The 20,949-nt window shown below is 38.6% G+C and overlaps 1 protein-coding gene across 3 annotated transcripts in view; it reads right to left on the reverse strand.

The window, feature by feature from the left end:
- The window catches only part of LOC124607148 (protein SERAC1), a 131,409-nt gene that overhangs the window by 46,465 nt on the left and 63,995 nt on the right, over positions 1-20,949 (reverse strand). For all 3 annotated transcript variants that reach the window (XR_006978784.1, XR_006978782.1, XM_047139361.1), the window contains exons 3-4: positions 19,003-19,133; positions 1,399-1,631 (exon numbers count right to left, since the gene is read on the reverse strand). Coding sequence is in view for 1 of the 3 variants with exons in the window: in XM_047139361.1 (XP_046995317.1) it covers positions 1,399-1,631; positions 19,003-19,133 (364 nt within the window). In the remaining 2 variants the exon portion in view is untranslated. The remainder of the gene's footprint in view (positions 1-1,398; positions 1,632-19,002; positions 19,134-20,949) is intronic.

Genomic DNA, 20,949 nt, shown 5'->3' on the forward strand with positions numbered 1-20,949 from the left:
TCTCAGTGTATTGTGTATTATGTAATACACTTGAGAAACATCTGAAAATGTTTGCTATTGCCTTAGCCATGTCTTTGGAGGAATACATTATGTGGCCTTTATTTAATTTATGAGGTAGTATTAGAGTATTGGCTCTGTTGTGAAAAAGCATTTCCTGTCATAGCTATCCACTAATATGGGTAGCTATGGCAGATTTATTAGGGGTGTTACACATAATGCAGTTGTATGTTCTGTAAATCTAGTCTGTAAGTTTCATAAAATGTGGCTCATATACATACTCATTACATTTTATTTTATAGAAGTCCAAGTTGAAAAATTGGCCTTTATTAGTTTTTGTACTGTGTGGCTGTCTATTACTTATATTATAGCTGATGGAAAAAGCAATTCTTATGTTGTATGGCCTCAATACTTCAGTAATTATTTGTGAAATGGCATCAAAATATGGAAAGCACACTATCCTGCAGTCTGTCTGTTGTTCTTATTTTTGTTTTTATCTGTTCGTTTTATGATTTCTTGGACATCTTGTCCATGAGTGCAACTTGAAAAGCAATGGCAGCTGCTGTTTGTCTAACTGTTTCAATTTACTTTGAAGCATTGTGTTACACAATGGCATTTTGTGTTCTCTGTATATCATAGACATGTATGCTACAAGTTTGTCTGTGTGAAGATGATATGAAGATGCAGGGACCACTATTGCCGTTGGTTTTCTGTAGATGCTAAGGATATTTTCAGTGTTTCAGCTGTAAATGATGCAGTCAAGAAAGTTGATTGAATTTTGACATTTATATTCAGACAAAAACCGAATGTTCTTGTCAAATGCTTGAATCAGTGCATCCATTTCTTACTTATTGTGCACTTAAGCAAATAAATAATGTTGCTGGAATTTTATAATTAACAAATCTTACATAGAACTGAATATTTTGTAAACTTGATTATCTACTGATAAATAATTTTTCCCAAGGTGATTTAGGAAATGTCAACTGGGCCACAGACATGCTGTAGACCATTGCTAGATCACTGGTTTGTTTGTATACTGTCACTGAAAGTCTGTAATTCCAATTTTTGAAAGCTTTTTATATTTTATAAGCTTGTGTTTACTTACTTCCAATGGTTTATTTGTGAGAATGTTTGTATATGAACTTATGATGTCCAGTGATAAAATGTGGCTTTTGTTGGGAACAAGAATTTTTTTAAAGAATAAGCAAGACAACTGGCTACATCTAGGAGAAGAAATACAGATGTAAATCACTGAATCTACACGAGGTGAAGAGTGTAAGACCTTGAAATGCACCATGGAAGAAAATACAATTTGGCTGATGCTGCCTAAATACAAATTATGATCTAAATATAAGTTGAGGCAGTCAGATAAGACAAAATATAAAGTAATGCTTGTACAACCTTCTTTAATGGCTGGGGCTGAATGTATGCCCTTTCATGTTTCCAGCTGCCTTGTCTCCATGTCTTGTTTGGCCCACCATGGAGTCCGTGTATAAATATAATATCTGCTCGTGGAACAGAATTTGCTGTAGGTTCATACAGGACCTCTATATGAATATCTTCATTGCCTGTCTTCATAATATTATTTTCTTCAGATCTTTTCCTACGATCAGCTGCACATTTGACAGAAAGTGCTGAAAGATCCACATAAACATTTTTAATCATTTAATATTTTCCCCTAGAATTTTTGCAGCTCTAGCAAATAAACTGTATAAGAATCACACCTCTTTATTATAGCAGAGGGATAATACTGTAAACCCCTGCAGTTACAAATGTAAGTGAAGCTTGAATTTTAATTGATTTTTAAAGTAATAACAGAAATAATAGCAACACAAAATAGAACTAAGCTTTTCTTCACTTATTCTTTCCACACAACAACAAATTCTCTATAATAATTGGAAATCTTGACATTTTATCCTGCTTAGTTATGTGCAGTATACTGAAGTTTTCATTGACACAAATCTCCATCACTCTGGATATCACTTGAAAAGGTCAAACACATGAAAGTCAATAGAGGCTAAGTCATCATGGTAAACTGGATGACTGACTCTCCTTCAGCTGAGTTTTGCTCTGTGTATGGCTGTACTACTGTTGCAGAACTTACAAAAGTGTTCATGATATTAGTTCGAAATGGAACACTGTTCTGTGAACTCAAAAAAACTAGCAACCTAAATGTTGAGAACATTTCAAGCACTGTGTTCTTGAGAGCAGACTGCACTATCTGCATTTACACAGCACCAGATGGTAATCTGTCAATATACCAAGAAAAGTTGGAGCAAATTATGAATGCCTACAATGCCAAAACACAAAGGAATTATGTGGTGATTTTAATATAAACTTTGCTATCAAGTTACATGAATAAACCAACTTAAAAAACCTACTGAATACATTTTCTATGTCTAACATTGTAAAAATGTTGCCATATTGCAGATCTCAGAAAAAGGGAGAGGCAGCCTCTCAAGCACGCATGCACTCTAAGTGTATCTTTCATGCCTCAGCATCTCGAGCTCTCTGTGTTGCAACCATGACTGGACAGCAAGACAGTGGTACCAGTGCCTGCAGATGCCGCCACTTCTGTAGAGATCTATCTGTATCAGCATTAACACATGACAAGAAAATAAAGTCACGAGTGTTCTGCTGCTGGTAGCTATAAAGATGGGTTACACAAGTCAGTTCTTCTAGTTGGGAAAGCCTCTCCTAGCCTCTGACGGGATGCTACTCACCTCATTGTCTCATGATACTGTTGAAGCACACCATAGGGACCAACACTGCTGTTCTCAGCTTCCATCATTTCCTTTGTGGACTTAGACTGCATTAAGGACAGACTTTTCTGTGTCTGTGTTGGACCTAATCAGAATTTGTATTATTTCTCTGCAAGCGTATTTTCCTATGAGGCTCCTAGTGATGTTACTTTACACTAGTAACAATCAGGTGACTTTCTGGCAGCAGCTCTGTCACACCTCTGTACCAGAACCTAGTGAGGCATTGTATTTGTGCTTCTTGTTCTTACCTTCAAAGCAGACTTATTTTTATTGTCAGTAAACTTTCTGAAACATGATCACTGTTTTCCCTGTGTCCCCGTGAGGAACACTTCTGCTGGTAAGGAGGTAAAGTAAGGGGCTTTTAGCGTCTTCCAGTCACAGTGTTTGTAAACTCCAGCAGTCACTATTACATCCCCATCATGGCGCAACATGAAAATCTCTCACATAATCTACTAGCTGCCCTCCAACAGATACAATGAAACATGGAACTGTTACATGAATATCTCATTGTGGGTACCCCCACACAGCCAGACTCCTCAAGTCTTGTGGCAGCTCTTTCATCCACACTGTCTCTGGGCTTTGTCCAGCACATTCTGCCTTCGAACCACTTGACAAAAAGTTTGAACCATGGGCTAACTACCTTGCCTGGCTCCAATAGTGTTTCATTTCCAACAAGATAATTGGATATGAACAACAATGCACTTATTTCCTCCCTATGACAGCCCAGACATTTTCCACCTCCTCAAGCAATTCGGCCATTAAGCAGAGCCACATTTGCTCCTTTGCGAACATTTGAAGTCCAGTCTTCTGGAACACTTTGATGCACAAGTCCATGTTGTTGCACAAAGACAAAAATTTTTCAGTTGTCATAAGCAAGTCAATCAAACTTGTAAAGAATGGATCACCCATCTGAAAAGCCTCACCAGGAATTGTCTTTTTCAATGCATCAACCCCATTGTAAGCAGTCTTACACTGTGTTGTTGGTCAGAGACATGATTGTTACCCAGATGACAGTCTTCGCACAGGGTTACTCAAGTTGAGGACCCTCCTCTGGAAACATGCCTCTGTATCGTTGGGGCATTTCACCAATCACTTTATTCCATGGCAGCTACACAAGACCCTCACAAGTGTTAGCAACCAAAACACAATGTAACGGATTCAGAAATAAGACTCAGTCCAGCTGCAGTCTCATACCTCCGCTGATCGCCCACACCATCAACACACACAGCAACTTCCCTGCTGTATTCAATGCTTCATCCACCATCAGCGGCAACAGTGCTGAATGAGATGGGCAAAGTGTAGTAACTGGCAAGAGGGCACATCAAGCAGAGTCTACTAGTCAACATTTAAAATATCATAGACTGTAATGATTGAGTTGAAACTGATTATGAACTGGAGGGTGACACTGCATTCTACCCAGTCACAGGATTCATACCTCATACCTCTGGTTCCATGCACGTCTTCTTCTATGTCAGTGGACATCCAGTCAACTTTCAAGTCAGCACAGGTTCTTTGGCTACCATCATTGACTGGACCACATACTCCACACTGGGATCTCCAGCCATTCAGTCGGCATCTGCGGAGCTGCATTAATGATACAATCCACATCAATGGACAGTTTCAAGTCACAATTTCATACTGCTCTTGCACCATTCAGAAACAGATTCTGGTAGTAGACAAACCACATCCTGTCAACCGTCTGGCAATGGTCTTATTCCCCACTGCTGAACTTGAGATCCATGATGCAGAACCTACCAACCATTCAGTGAACACAAACACTTATGTGCCATGGCTGATGCACAAGTTCATGTTTGTCTTCAAGTGTCCCGCCTTTGGCATTACCAACATTGAAGCACATATTCACTTTCTCCCTACAGCCCACCCTTGCCTCTACAAAGCCCGTAGTGTTCCGTTTGTCCCAAAAGACAAATTATGGGATGAATTATGCCGGCTCCAAGATGTTGGCATCATCACTCCAGTTGCCAACAACAAATGGGCAACCCCCATAGTTCTCATTGCAAAACCTAATGGTGCAATATGAGTGGTGGGGATTCTAGTTCAACATTCAACTCACAATCCATTGTCGATATGTATCCAATCACTCAGATTGATGACTTGGTGACTTGACTGGCTGGGGACAAAATCTATCATAAACATCAACCTTAAGGGCACCTCCTTTGGCCCAGGCCTCCATGTGACTGGGCTGTTGCAATAAACCATCTTCCATTTGTCACAGATAGTGCTCCTGCCATATTTCAGCAGTATCTGAAGTAACTGGTCAACTGGTCCAACTGCTCCCTGGGATAGTAGACTACTTGGATTACGTGCTAGTCACTGGCAAAATTGCCAAGGAGTAGCAGACAACTTCGAGGCTCTCTTCCCAGTAGTATAAGAGGCCAGTCCCAAATGAAAAAAAAAGTGCAAGTTTTTTTCTCCCCAACCATGTACTTAGAAGGCTTGCTCATGGCGTCAGGCATTTGTCCTAGGTTGGAATACATTTACACCATTCAACATCTGACCACTCCATCAAACACAACTCAGCTGAAATATGTCCTGCAACAGCTGAACTAATACAGATGTTTTATCTCCTAAGCAGCCGCCATAGCGGAACTGCTACACCACCTATTACTCAAAAATGCCAAATGGGAATTGACTCCAGAATGTAACAAGGTACTCTTGATTCTCAAATTGTTGCTCCTATGCCCAACATGCTTAATGGCTTACAGTCCTAAATACCTGCTGGCTGTAGAAGCCTTGGAATATTCTGAGGGCAATTCTCTTCCACATAATAGATGATGTTGAATAGCCAACTGCGTTTGTGTCCAACGCTCTTTCTACACCACAATGCAGTTATGGCCTGAAAAAGAAGCCCTGGCCATCATCTTCCATGTCAAAAAGTTTTATGATTATGTCTATGGCTGCCATTTTACTCTAGTAACAGACCACAAACCACTTCTGTCATTATTCAAAGTCACAGCCTCTATCCCCACCTGTACAGCATGGTGCCTTCAGCAGTGGGTCCTCCTCCTGTCGGCCTACATATATGATTTCTGGTACCAAATCTCATCACAAAATGCCAGACCCTCTACCCCGCCTACCTGTGGGTGCCAACCAGGGGTTCAATGACAATACTGAGGTGTGTTTTCACTTGGACACCATGGTAGCTGATGCTGTCACTCATCTACCACTCAACGCAAAACTAGTTGCACAACACTTCAGCAAAATGATCCCACTCTTAGGGCAGTCCTCCATATGGTCAGGAATGGATAGCCCCTGGACCAGAAGGCCATCAGGGACCCAGACATTTATGTATTCTGGCATCACAGGCACAACCTCTTGTTCTTGCACAGCATCCTCCTCATACAGGGTTAAGCAGGCTCAACATATGTAGTTATCCCAACAACCTTCCAGCAAAGAGTGCTACAGCTGCTACATGTGGGTCATTGGAGTGTAATGACTAAACACCTTGCATGGTGTAATGTTTATTGGAAGGGCATGGATGCAGCCATTGCCACCTTGGTCTCCTCATGTCCTACATACCAAAGTAAACAGGCATTTCAGCTTCTATCCCTGTCCTGACACTTCAGAGCCTTGGTGTTGCCTACATATCTAATTTGCTGGACCTTTCCTTGGCTTCTTCTGACTTATGGTGGTTAATGCAGGATTTCCCTATGTTGCAAAAATGTTCGATATCTCCTCCAACCACATTACCTGTGTTCTTTCAAACATTTTTCCTAGAACAGTTGTTTCCAACAATGGGCCACAATTTACTTCCACTATGTTCACACCGTTTTGCAAGAATGGCATCCAACTGATTTGTATAGCACCTTTCCAACCTGCTTCCAATGGTATGGGTGAGACGTTTGTCAGGACTTTCAAAACTCAAATGACCAAACTCTGCAAACACCAACATTTGGATGATGCCCGATTGCTATTCCTTGCATCCTCCCCAGGAGGGCTTTTTCCCAGCAGAGAAGCCGCATGGAGTTCCTGACCAATCCCATCTCCCCATGATACACCCTCACCCCTCCCCTGTAGCCACTTGGCACCCTTGCCACAATCACTTTGTCATCCAAGATCCTGTGTGTGTCCTAACATTTTCTCACCTCTGACAACAATAGTTCCCTGCCATCATCTCAATTCCCTTTGGCTGAGCTATGGCGAAGGTTACTTCGGCTGATGGTGTTACCTGCAATAAGCAAATAAACCAGCTCCGAAAGTGCCTGGGCTCTAGTGCATCTGACAGTGGTATATCTCCAGCTTCTGTTCCAGGGCCAGTGCCTACTCGTGGCTGGATGACCAATGGTTGTGCTGCTATCCAGGACATGGGCTGCGACCCAGCAGCAGACCCCCCAGCCTGTGCAACAGCGATGCCAGGTGTCATCCTAGTGGATGCAGATGGTGCACTGCCCATAGTCCAGCAGCCCAATGAGGACATCATGATCGGCTGCAGCCTCGTGTCCCTTCCCGGTGAGTGAAGGATGCTACACTTGAGATCTATAGAAAAGGAAGTGGCAAACCATTGGGCACCTCCGGCATGCATACAGTCTACATAGCTCCTGCACAACTCAGCGTTACTAGCCCTCCACGTTGAAGTCACGACAGACACCAGGTTGCGATACCAGCACTGGCAGAGCCACTACTTCCAAGCGACCTATTTGCATCCACAGAACACGTGACAAGAAAATAGTACAATGAGTATTCTGCCACCGGCAGCTATAAAGACTGCGCATGGATTACATGAGCCAGTTCTTCCAGCTCGGAGGGACTCTCCTGGCCTCCGGGTCGATGCTACTCACCTCATCTTCTCAGGATGCTCTCAGAGCCTATTGCAGGGACCAAAACCACTGTTCTCAGCTTTCATCACGGTTACCTTTGTGGACTTAGACTGCATTAAGGATAGACTTTTCTATGCCTGTGTTGGACCTAATCAAGATGACATTCTTGGAAGTTGGATTATTTCCCTGCAAGTGTATTTTCTTATGAAGCTCCTAATGATGTTACTGCAAACAGTTAGATTAGATTAGATTTACTTTCATTCCAATTGATCCGTAGTGAGGAGGTCCTCCAGGATGTAGAACATGTCAGAAAAACAACAATACATGACAAATATTTACAACTCAAACAAATAAGCTAATGTACCATTCCACAGGTCCCAAGTGGCATGTTCATAATTTTTTAATGAACGCTATATGAAAGAATCATTTTACAAATACTAATGCACTGAATTTAAAATAAAAAGATTTTTTATTTATTTATAAGGTAACAAATGTGTAATACAACTACTAAATACTTATTTACAATGAACACGTTACTGCACTGAACTGGTGCAGAAGTTAGATTGTACTTACACACACACACACACACACACACACACACACACACACACACACAGTTATTTACAATGAACACATTACTGCACTCAAATCGTCCACACAGTTATTTACAATGAACACATTACTGCACTGAAATTGTGCAGAAGTTATATTGTACTTATATATATATCTCCACCAATAAATCATTTAGGCTTCTCTTAAACTGAATTTAAATGGTTGTTAAGCTTTTTATGGCTGCTGGCAAGTTATTGAAAATGTGTGTTCCTGAATAATGCATACCTTTTTGTGCAAGACTTAGTGACTTTAAATCCTTGTGAAGATTATTCTTATTTTTAGCATTGATTCCATGAATTGAGCTGTTGGCTTGAAAAAGTGATATATTTTTAATGACAAATTTCATTAAGAAATAAATATAGTGGGAAGCAGTAGTTAGTATCCCTAGTTCCCTAAACAGGCTTCTGCAAGATGTTCTTGAGTTCACACCACATATAACTCTTACTGCACGTTTCTGTACCCAGAAAACTTTAGCTTGGCTTGATGAATTGCCTCAAAAGATAATCCCATATGACATTATGCAATGAAAGTAAGCATAGTACGCCAGCTTTTTCATTTATCCCCTAAATCCGACACAATTTGCATTGCAAATAGAGATTTCTTAAGACGCTTCAGCAGCTCTGTGGTGTGCTCCTCCCAGTTGAATTTATTATCAAGCTGTAATCCCAAGAATTTAACACTGTCCACATCTTCTATCTGCTTGTCATGGTATATTAGGCATATACTCGTGGGACACTCCTTACAAGTTCTGAACTGCATGTAGTGTGTTTTTTCAAAGTTTAGTGACAAAGAATTGGCTAGGAACCAGTGATTAATGTCCATAAATATTTTATTAGCTGATCTTTCTAAGACTGCACTTGATTTGCTATTTATTGCAATGTTTGTATCATCAGTAAACAAAACAAACTTGGCATCTGGCAATGTTACTGAAGAAACGTAATTGATATGCACAAGAAAAAGTAAGGGCCCTAAGATGGAACCTTGCGGGACCCCACAAGTGATTAGTTTCCAGCTAGATGATGCCTGATAACTTAATACATGTCTCTTCCCTAACAACACCCTTTGTTTCCTGCCAGAGAGATTATATCTGAACCATTTTGCAGCATTTCCTGTTACACCATAATATTCTAATTTACTTAAAAGGATATTGTGGTTTACACAGTCAAATGCCTTTGACAGATCACAAAATATACCAGTTGCCTGCAATGTTTTATCTAATGAATTAAGTACATTTTCACTGTAAGTATAGATAGCGCTCTCAATATCAGAACCCTTTAGAAATCCGAACTGCGACTTTGACAGTATGTTATTTGTGATAAGATAGTTATAAAGCCGATCGTACATTACCTTTTCTAAAATTTTTGAGGTTTCTGGCTTAACTTCATCATATTTCAACCATCCAGGAAATATTCCACTGATAAATGACTGGTTACACAGATAGCTTAACATGTTACTTAGCTCAGAATCACATTCTTTAATTAACTTTGTTGATATTTCATCATACCCACTAGATGTTTTTGATTTTAATGATTTTATGATGGATATTATTTCTGCTGGGGTAGTGAGGGTCAAATTCATATTATGGAAGTTACTTGAAATGTGTGGTCTGAGGTATTCCATAGCAGCATCTACAGAACCTGACAACCCCATGTTGTCAGTAACAGTTATAAAATGTTTGTTAAAAAGTTCTGCAACACTATACACGTCTGTCACCTATGTATCATTTACTCTGTATCTTAGCTGCTGTTGCATGTAGCACAACATGTGTGCTGAATTTTCATGTGTACGTTAGTTTATTTACTGTTTAAGACAAATTTTAGGATTACTGCTGCAGTTATTTAAAACCTTTGGTTGTTCGCAAATGTAACATGTGAAAATGTATTTAACATTTATATCATCATCCCGATAACTTTGTGCTTACACTGTATAAAATTTCTGGGCTACAAATAAACAAAAGCACATTCTCATGTCATCCCTGTTTTTTCCTGCTTTTTGTTGTGGATCATGTTGAAGATAATTCCCAGTATATAAGAATTATGTATCAATTGTAATTTAAAGAATTATGTTTCAATTGTAATTTAATAAGGCATTATTTTCATTGAGCACTTCACATAATCTTGTTTTGTTTCAGTTTACTATACACACTTGTATGTCTTAGGTCAGTGTATAAGGTACATTTCATAAATGATGCACATGTTGGTATTACTGTGGATTGTTTGATGCAACAAGAATGAAAATTATGTCAGATATAGTTGGGAGCTTGAGGAAGAAGCATGTGTTTTTATTTATTTATTTTGCTATGTATTCCAACATAAAATTGGCAAGAGGTAGACATGGACATTGCAGGAATCTTGATAACTGACTGTTGAAGACCAAAGGTCATACAGCATGATCAAAACTTTACACGGTAAAAACCTAACAGAAATCCTTGGTGCTTTAAGTGAAATTTGTGGTGAGTTTACAGTGGATCATAATACAGTTCCACATTAGGTTAATCATTTTCATGGTAGTCATATGAGCATAGAAGATAATCCAAGATCTGGTTGGCCAAAAATGCCAACAGATGAAAGAACTGTGAAACTTGTGGCAAAAGCACTTGAAGAAGATCACAGTGTGACATGTGAGGAACACTCTGAAGCCATGTGAATTCCCCTAACTTCATTATTCCATATTTCAACAAATGGTTAGGGGAAGAGAAAATTTTCTGCAAGATGTGTACCACACTGATTGCTGAAGAGAGGCAGAAATGCCTGAACATTGCAACCTTGCTCAAACAACACTTTGAGCTTGAAGGTCAGGGATTCTTGTGTCGAATTATTTGCTATCGATGCAACATGCGTTAGAGGCTTTGAACCAGTTTTGAAATCACAGTTCACTGAGAGAAGAGCTTCAGTTTCTCCACGTCAAAAAAAAAAAAAAAAAAAAAAAAAAAAAAAAAAAAAAAAAAAAAAAAAAAAAAAAAAAAATTTTTTTTTTGACACACTCGATCAAAGCTCAAGCAAATGATGATTTTCACTTTTGATAATCAAGAATGAATCATCACAACAGATAGAGTCCCATGTGGAACAAGTGTCACAGCAGTGCATGATCATAACTTCATGCAAAATCTGCACATAAAAATGCTCAAAACCTGATCTCAGTTGCTTGAGGCTGGGCCACTCATTCTTCACGACAATGCTCGCCTGCATATCAGCAATTTTGTAGCCCAGGAACTGCACAAATATGGATGGGAAATGTTGCTGCATCCTCCCTACAGTCCTGACATGAGTCTACCAGACTTCAACTTGTTCCCAACGCTGGAAAAACCTATGTGTGGATGTTGTTATCTTTCTCTGGAAGAGCTTTCTACCACCATTATACGAGCCACTCAACAGATGGACAGTAAATTCAGCTGCAACTGAAACTGTTAGTAGCAGTACAAACCACTATATGCTAGACAAAATCATGTGTACTGGATGGAATAACACAGCTTCTGAGGCTTTTGGATTCAGTCATGGAGAAACTGGAAGACTATATTGAAGTACTGTAAATAGATATTCAAAAAATAAATAAATTAACATGTAAGTAAAAAAAAATATTAGTGTCCATTATTTATGAAATGGCCTTTTACAACAGATTAGCATCACTGAATGCTTAACCACAAAGAATGACAACCAATGATGATACAGAATCTCATCATAAGTCTTCTCTGTTCACAAATGGCTGGCATTCCTAGAAAAACATTTTCATTTGAAATATTCAAATGCTTTTTCAGCAAGGCATACAGACTACATGTATCTTCTCAAAGAACAAATGTTCGTGGATAAGGGAAACAATTCATCCAATATTTATACCAATGACAATGCCTGTATAAGGCATGTGATGCATCAGCCAATAGTTTGATCTCTTCAATACGCAAAATGTTCCTGCTATTTCAGTGAGTATGCTGCATGAATGATTTACGTAACTGACAGTCATGTATGATATTTTACTTGAACAGTGATATTACTCATGTCAGCTATGTGATGACTGCAAACACCACTGCACATTTATGAAAAGAGGATAAGTAACTGGAAACTTCTATGAGGAGATTTGGGATTTGCATTGAAGGGATTAGAACAGTTCAGAGCAAAAATTTCCAGCTGTCATGCTATTGGTAAGTCAGATGACTTGATTAATGCCAAGCTTTCCAGAGCTAATAAAAAGTTTGAGAGTCACTGAGAGTGTAATAGCCTCTATGTAGATGTCTCCATTAATGTCTGTGCTTTATAGACACTGGACAAAAATATGCCACATGATTCCAACCAAATAAATCTGACAATATAGGGAAAAGTTGAAGTTAAGGTTGGTAATTACGTTTTCACAAATTCAAGAAGTTCATTTTTCTGCAAAGCAGTAACAATAGAAAAGATTATACGAAAATTGGTACAAAACATGTTGCATAGTAAATATGGGATACCTAATATTTTTGAGTCAAATGCAAGGCTCATCCATGTTATGAGTGATTTTGTCTCTCTGGGCACATACATAGATAAAGATCATATATGAACTGGAGGCAGAGGCAGCAGTATCAATTATGCAGTTGAGGCTGATATCAGTTGCTGCTTTGAAAATGCTCGTTACACATATGTGAAGATTGCACCAGTCTTCAAGTAGTGAGATTAGTCTTGAGTGGAGGTTCTTGTGAAATTACTAATGAAGAGCATCAGGAAACACCTTGAGGACAGAAGTGACCACACAAGGGCCTGTATTATTCCATATGATAACATCACATGAGGCATAGTCTACATTCAAAACATGTAAAAGATGTAACTGTCATTACTCGGCCTGATCACAATCGTATATTTTCACTTGGCTTTTTCTATGGTAGATGACTTGACAAGACAGATCTGCAGAGTAAATAAGCTGCAACTGAAACCATTACTAGCAGTACAAACCACTGTATGCCAGACAAAATCAAATTTTAGAAAGAATAATAACTTATTTTGCCTTGTAAGATCCAAATGGCAAGGGTAATGAAGCACCTGTTGAAGTCAATGGCTTTGTGGTCAACTGCAAGTTAATCACTGTTAGCCTGTGGCCATTAATGGAACAGACAATTGCTGAATTTTCATACCCATATGGAATGTTTGTTCCACTTTATTGGCAGCAAAGCTGCTATATGACATGCATTTGTCCCACCAATGAGTAGACAAAAATTTCTGTAATTGGACTACATTAAGAAATAATGGGTGTGTGTTTTAACACTTGTATCCAGTCCTGGAGAATCTGCTGCAGTTTTCACACTTGTTTACTCTCATACTATTAATGTAACTTGAACTATTCAGTTTACAAAAGACTTCAGTTATGTAATTCATAAATGTCACTTGTTTGGCAAAATAGTTTGTCTGATGCTAAATATTTAATCAAATGTGACAGAAGTCTTTTTTACTGTTACAAAAACTTGACTTTTGATGAGTGTTCAAACTAACTTAAAGGTTGAGAATTTTTAGTTTAAACAGTTATGTGATTAGCTGTGGTTGACTCTTTCTATTGTCACTAGGTACTGAGTCTAATACCATACTGTGGAAGAGAGATCAGAATCTTACTTCATAAGAAATAATGTCTGTAGTTACTTGAACATGAACAAGGTCAGCACTTTAAACTGAAAGGCAAGACAATTTCTGTGACAAAGGCGGGTATTCTGCCTCTTGTTGGAAGAGTAATCACCAAAAAAACTGTCATTTCAGACAAATGATGATCAGACTCAGGGATGCAAATTCAGGTTAACTTTTCCCTATATTGGCAGATTTATTTGCTTGGAAACATATGGCATGTTTTTGTCCAATGTCTATAAAGCACAGACATTACTCGAGATGCCTAGATAGAGGCTATTAGACTATCTGTGACTCAAACATTTTATTAGCTATGGAAAGCTTGGCATTAATCAAGTCACTATCACTGGTATGACAGCTAGAAATTTTTGTTCTGAACTGTTCTAATCTCTTCAGTACAAATCCCATATCTCCTCATAGAAGTTTTTGGTTACTTATCCTCTTTCCATAAATGTACATAAATATTAAAGAAATTTGAACCTTCCGACGTACGAGGTCTGTTAAAAAAAATTTGGAACTTGGTCCACAAAAATTTCTCTGCACTTACCTTTAACTAATTGTGCATGGTCTCCTTTGAAATACTCTCACCCACAATTGACACACTGCTCCCAATGCTGTTTCCACTTCTGGTAGCAGTCTTGGTACACAGGGTGGTGGATCATGAGAAGTGCTGTCTGCAAATTTCCTTTTGTCTCATCTATAATTGTAAATCTTCATCCTTTCAACAGGGTTTTCAACTTAGGAAATAAAAAAAAAAAAACATCTACCGGGGCCCGGTCCGGAGAGTATAGAGGAGGAGTCAGTACAGGCATTTCGTTTTTTGTGCAATAGCCATGCACCAACAGGGATGAACGTGCAGGTGGATTATTGTGATGCAAGAGCCTTGAATTGTTTCACTACATTTCAGGCTGTTTGCTTTGCAGGCATCGCAGCAGATCCCGATAGTACCACCAATTAACAGTTTGTTGCTGTGGCATGAATTCAATATGAACCTATCCTTCAAAGTCAAAGAAAACTGTCGACATGGCTTTGACATTTGACCTGAACTGACAAGCTTTTTGGTTTAGGAGAACCTTTCCTGACCCACTGTGAAGACTGAACGTTAGTCTCAACATCACAACCATAGACCCATGTCGCACCACCAGTTACCATTCTCTTAAGAACATCTCATTCTCATTTGTGCAATCCAAAAGCTCTTCACAGATTGTCTTTCTGGTCTCGACTCATGAGCTGTGGGACAAAGTTGGCAGCAACATGATGCATTCCAAGATGCTGGGTCAGGATTTCATGACATGGTCCAACTGAAATGTTACATTCTTCTGCAACCTTTCGGATAGTCAATCTTTGATTGGCGTGCAGAATTTCTTTGATGTTCCTGACATGAGTGTCGTCAGTAGACGTGGGGCATCCTGAACAAGGGTCAATTTTAACTTCTGTCCAGCCATTTTTATACTGTGTGAACCATCCGTATATACCTCATTCATAACACCAAATATGGCTTAAGCACTAAGCACCGTAGGCATCATTTGGTGTACCTCTGTAAAGGTTTTCTTGAGTTTCATGCAAAATTTAATGTATTCTCTAACTCTTCCAGCTTGAATTCACAAACTGTGTGATACTACGTTCTACTCAATACAGCACTGAACAATAATTAATAGACATACAACAATGAAACTTCTGGCAGTTACACATTAAACACAGGCAAATGCAGGGATGCCAACTGCATTTTGCTCCAACATACCACTAGTTCGAAATTATGAATGTTCCAGAATTTTTTGAAAGACCTTGTATAGACAGCTGTTATTAAGATATGTAAAGTTACAAAACACTCAGTTGTAGATAAATCAGCTAAAGGCTGCAGGTGAGTGATTGAAGAGGGAGGTTGGGAAGAAAGACATGAATCGACTATCTCTGCGCCCCTTGTTGGCCAAATACTGGTGCTGCCACCAGGATTCAAACCAACTACATCCATATCATGGGCTTCTGAGCCACCTACATTAACATTGTAAAGACTCTCCAATATTCATTGTTTATTCACGTCAGATTGGTTTAAAATGAGGAAAAAAATTCCTTCATTCATTAACATAGCCTGATCCAAAAAATGCATCATAAAGGAGTGGCTTCTGGTATGTGAAATGAATCAAATTATACATTAACTGGTAGGAGAATCCACAGAAGGCTACTTTTGTAAAGTATACTAACAACAAATTATGGCTAAACACTAATCTATCCACACTGATAATTATGGAAATTACTTTTAGATTTTTTATTGCATATGTTTTCCTAGCCACACTACCTCTTTTCAGCCAAATATTTTTTTATGTGCTATGTCAGCACATTTTTATTATCTGCACACTTGTTTACTAACCTGGCCAATTCTTTTGCACTGGCCCACTTCTCTACTACCTGTTCTCTAACTCACTGCCTCATGTTCTTCATTTTTTAAATTTCATTTTCTGCCTTTATTTACTGTAATTTTATTTGATCATACTTTAATCTTGCAATTTTAATATGTCCTTTAACTATATACTTTAAATATTTGAGCTTTTCTGTATCAGAGTTGATTGTATATACTTTGACTTCATAACACTACATGTGATCCTGCCTTCATTGTCTTGTCCCTTCCTCTGTGCATATCATGACCTGTGTTTGAGCTTTTCCTTAACTGTTACTTCATACACTTCTGTTGACTTTGCTGAGTGCTGTTTTACTTCACACGTCTTTGAATTTAAGACTTCCGTAACTGATTTTTCTTGGTTTGTAAGATTCGTTAAATGTGCGCTAAGTTTGGAAGTACAGCTAAGTTAGGATATGAATGAACCTTAGTAACAGAAGGAAAAATGAAAGTAACATTAATGCAGCAATTATAAGCAACAGTAATACACATTTGCTTGTCAAGCTAATGTAATCAGTTTGTGACAGGCTTGAAACTGTGTCTAGTTCATTCTGCTTCTGAGTTGCAGTGTAGTCTCATAATATTAACAAAAAGGTAGTACTCTTAGCACGTGCATTGGTTTCTGTTAATTTACTAAGTAGAACACATGGATCTCCATGTCTTTTCATGCGAAACTGTGGGAGTGGGGGTCTGTAGAGATGACACGCACAATACAAGGCATAAATATAATTTTCGTATAGACATTGCCTCCTTGTCCAGAGTTCAGAATGTAAATACATACTATGAGAGTAAGATAACCAACAAGCTCCCATCCAATGTAAAGGAAGAAATTGGGAATTCTTACACATTCAAAAGAAAATTAAAACATATCTCATTCCACTCTTTCCACAAACTGAAAATCTGTGTGCTTGTTATAAAACTGTATGTCAAGTAATAATGTATTATAAATAGGACCCAGTATTTCTAGGCATAAATTTTTTTTCTTAAATGCTATTGTAATCAAGTAAACATTAAGCTACTAGTAGCAGGTAAACAGCAGCTATATGATAAAACTGAGAGGGGTAGAAGCTTTTTATCAATGTAACAGATTTCTTTTAATTTACCCGATTAAATTTAGATGATTTAAGTGTGAAAAGCACGAAGGGGTTTGGCGGCTACAGTAGTCGAGCGGTTCTAGGCGCGTCAGTCCGGAACCGCGCGACTGCTATGGTCGCAGGTTCGAATCCTGCCTTGGGCATGGATGTGTGTGATGTCCTTAGGTTAGTTAGGTTTAAGTAGTTCTAAGTTCTAGGAGACTGATGACCTAAGATGTTAAGTCCCATAGTGCTCAGAGCCATTTGAACCATGAAGGGATTTATTGTTACTACAGTGTATAGATGAAGTTTCTATGATGTCTTTGTCTCATGTTAATGTATATCTTGACTCTTTCTACATTCCTGAAGGTTTTCCTTCTGGAGTGGATCTATGGAACATGATAAATGAATGAATGAATGACTGTGTGATGATTCAGTGCTTATCTCATGGACAAATATCACAAACAACAAACAATTCAGTGTATGAAGTGGCCAACCTAATTATTCGATAAAAATCCTACAGAATAAGTTTGAGATGTTCTTAGGAATCTTGTTACAGCTCTCAGTCCTTCTCTCCAAATACCCATGACACGTGAGTGTAGCCTTTGGGGAAGAATTGGGTTATGCTGAGCTCATAGACACTGTCAGTATGAGACAGCTACTCACCACAGCCAGGCCTCAGTGCCTGGAGATGACAGTGGCCATTTGTGTATGAGCTATGCATGCATGCGTTTTTTGTTACATCTGATGAAGAACTTGGTTTAATAGCTTACTTTTATATGTGTATGTTCATTGCTCAATGCTTCCTACATGTGGTGAGTAGTAATCTCTCCTAATTTCTATTGTTATTCCTGCTGCAATACTATCATACATCAGCATAAGTTCTCTGTTACTGCATGGGGTATCAATTTCTGTATTAATGCTGCTTGTGCCATACAAAGCTGACACACATTTTCTACACTGAAATGTGTGCTAAGTTGATCCTTAAATTCTTTGTATTTCATTGTTTTTACATTTACTAACTTATACCCATTATCTGCGCAGCCGGCCGGAGTGGCCGAGCAGTTCTACGCACTACAATCTGGAACCGCACGACCACTATGGTCGCAGGTTTGAATCCTGCCTCAGGCATGGAGGTGTGTGATGTGTGATGTCCTTAGGTTAGTTAGGTTTAAGTAGTTCTAAGTTCTAGGGGACTGATGACCTGAGAAGTTAAGTCCCATAGTGCCCAGAGCCATTTGAACCATTTTATCTGCGCAACATGTTGGACTTGTTTCATCACACTTGACATGTAACGTTTTGAGCTAAGGTAGTCTGTGTCCTTTATTTTCAGTTCTTTGTTATTTTATTAATTACAAACAGTGTGACTACTTAAGTTCTGTTGGTTACATTTCAAGCATAGAAAAGGCCACATTTACTCTAGATTTCATTCTGTAAAGTGTGCGTTATACATGTCTTGCCTCATAATTTAGACTACAGTAGGAAGCTCTATGTACACTTGATGAGTGTACTTGGGTATGAATTCTAAATAACAACAGTGAGAAAGGACAACCACTCACATACAGCTGACTTATGTCTGGCACAAAAATACCCACTTTACTGTCACTTTTTGGGCTACCACTCTTTTTCTGTTGTACGTGACTGATACACACACACACACACACACACACACACACACACACACACACACACACACACAGCTAAATACACGCACCCATGGCAGATGCATACCTACAGAAAACTCAAAATTATTACACAATATAGTCGCATTAAGCACATATATAAATTAATAAATTACTAGTTATATCAGACCTGGAAGTGAGAATAGCTGGTGCTTTAAGATTGAAACAATCAGGTTGTGTAGTGCTCGACATGCAGCAAGCAGGTGTGGCAACAAAACTTGAGCAGCCACTGAAATACACGATGTTACAACCTGCACTCGCCTGTAACAATGTTTAATCAACATTAATAAATTGCTAAAGCTGTGTTGTGGCACAAATATTTATAATTGTGTTTAATAAGAAGGTTAACCAGAAATAGCAAGTCATGTATAAGAGCCACTCATTTGATTATTATAAGTCATCATCATAGTAACTCACTTCTCTTAAATCTTGCCCACCCCCCTCCCCACCTTTTTTTATAAACAGGAAGAATTTACAGTCAAGCGGAAGCATGCAACCTTATATTTACCTGTTATGGTAGTTGTTCTTAATCAATATGACTGTTTCTGAAGAATGTTGAGTACCATAGTGCAAATATACTTTTAAGAGACTAATTTTCCAACTGACAAAATATATCTAAAAACGTGTATTGTGAAGCAACATCCCAGAATCCGATGCTATTTGCTGGTCGTCTGTATAATGGCTTCCAGGGGCAACAAAATTTTGATTTTCAGTGTTTCACATAATTACTGATTGAATTTAAAAACTTACATGATAATCTACTCTTTAAGAGGTATAATCTCATTTGTGGCTCCTGAAGATGAGCAGCAGCCTTTTCTGTAGTTGCAGAGGCAACAGTCTGGATGATTGTCTGAACTGGCCTCGTAACATCAACTAAAATGGCTTTGCTGCCCTTGTACTATGAATGGTTAAAAGCAAGGCAAAAGTACAGCTGTAATTTTTCCCAAGGACATGCAGCTCTACTGTATGGTTGAATGATGATGGCGTCCTCTTGGGTAAAATATTCCAGAGGTGAAATAGTACCCAATTTGGATCTCTGGGAGGGGACTACTCAGGAGGATGGCATCATCAGGAGAAACAAAATGCGTTCTAGGGATTGAAGTGTGGAATGTTAGATCCCTTAATCAGGCAGGTCAGTTAGAAAATTTAAAAATGGAAATGGATAAATTGAAGTTAGATACAGTGAGGCTTACTGAAGGTTCATGGCAGGAGGAACATGACATCTGGTCAGGTGAATACAGGGTTATAAATACAAAACCAAATATGAGTAATGCATGAGTAGGTTCAATAATGAATAAGACAATAGGAATGTGGGTAAGCTACTATAAATGGCATAGTGAATGCACTACCATAGCCAAAATAGACATGAAGCTCACACTCACCACAGTAGCACAATTTTATATACAAACTTGCACAGCACATGATGAAGGGCATGAAGAAATGTATGAGATAAATTATTCAGATAGTTAACCGAGACAACATTTTATTGTGGTAGAGGACTGGAATCTGATAGCAGGAAAAGGAAGAGAAGGAAAATAGCTGGTGAATATGGACTGGGGGAAAGGAATGAAAGAGGAAGCCACCTGGTAGAAGAATCATAAAAGAAGGTTGTATTGTGGAAGAGACCTGAAGACAACAGAAGGTTTCAGACTGATTATGTAATGTTACGACACAGACTTATGAACCTGACTCTGAACTGTAAGACTTTTCCAGGGGCAGGTGTGGACTCTGATCACAATTTATTGGTTATGAATTGTAGATTAAAATTAAAGAAATTGGAAAAAGGTTGGAAATGAAAAAGATAGGAACTGGATAAGTTGAAAGAACAAGATGATGTTGAGAGCTTCAGAGGAAGAATTATACAATGGTTGACTAGAACAGGGAAAAGGAGTACAGTATAAGATGAATGGGTAGCTTTAAGAGATGAAATAGTGAAGGCAGCAGAGGATCAAATAGGTAAAAAGACAAAGCCTAGTAGAATTCCTTGGATAACACAAGAGATAATGAATTTAGTTAATGAAAGGAGAACATTTAATAGTGCAGCAAATGGAGCAGGCGAAAGGGAATACAAATGTTT

This window comes from Schistocerca americana, chromosome 1, assembly GCF_021461395.2.
Source record: "Schistocerca americana isolate TAMUIC-IGC-003095 chromosome 1, iqSchAmer2.1, whole genome shotgun sequence".
NCBI lineage: Eukaryota > Metazoa > Arthropoda > Insecta > Orthoptera > Acrididae > Schistocerca > Schistocerca americana.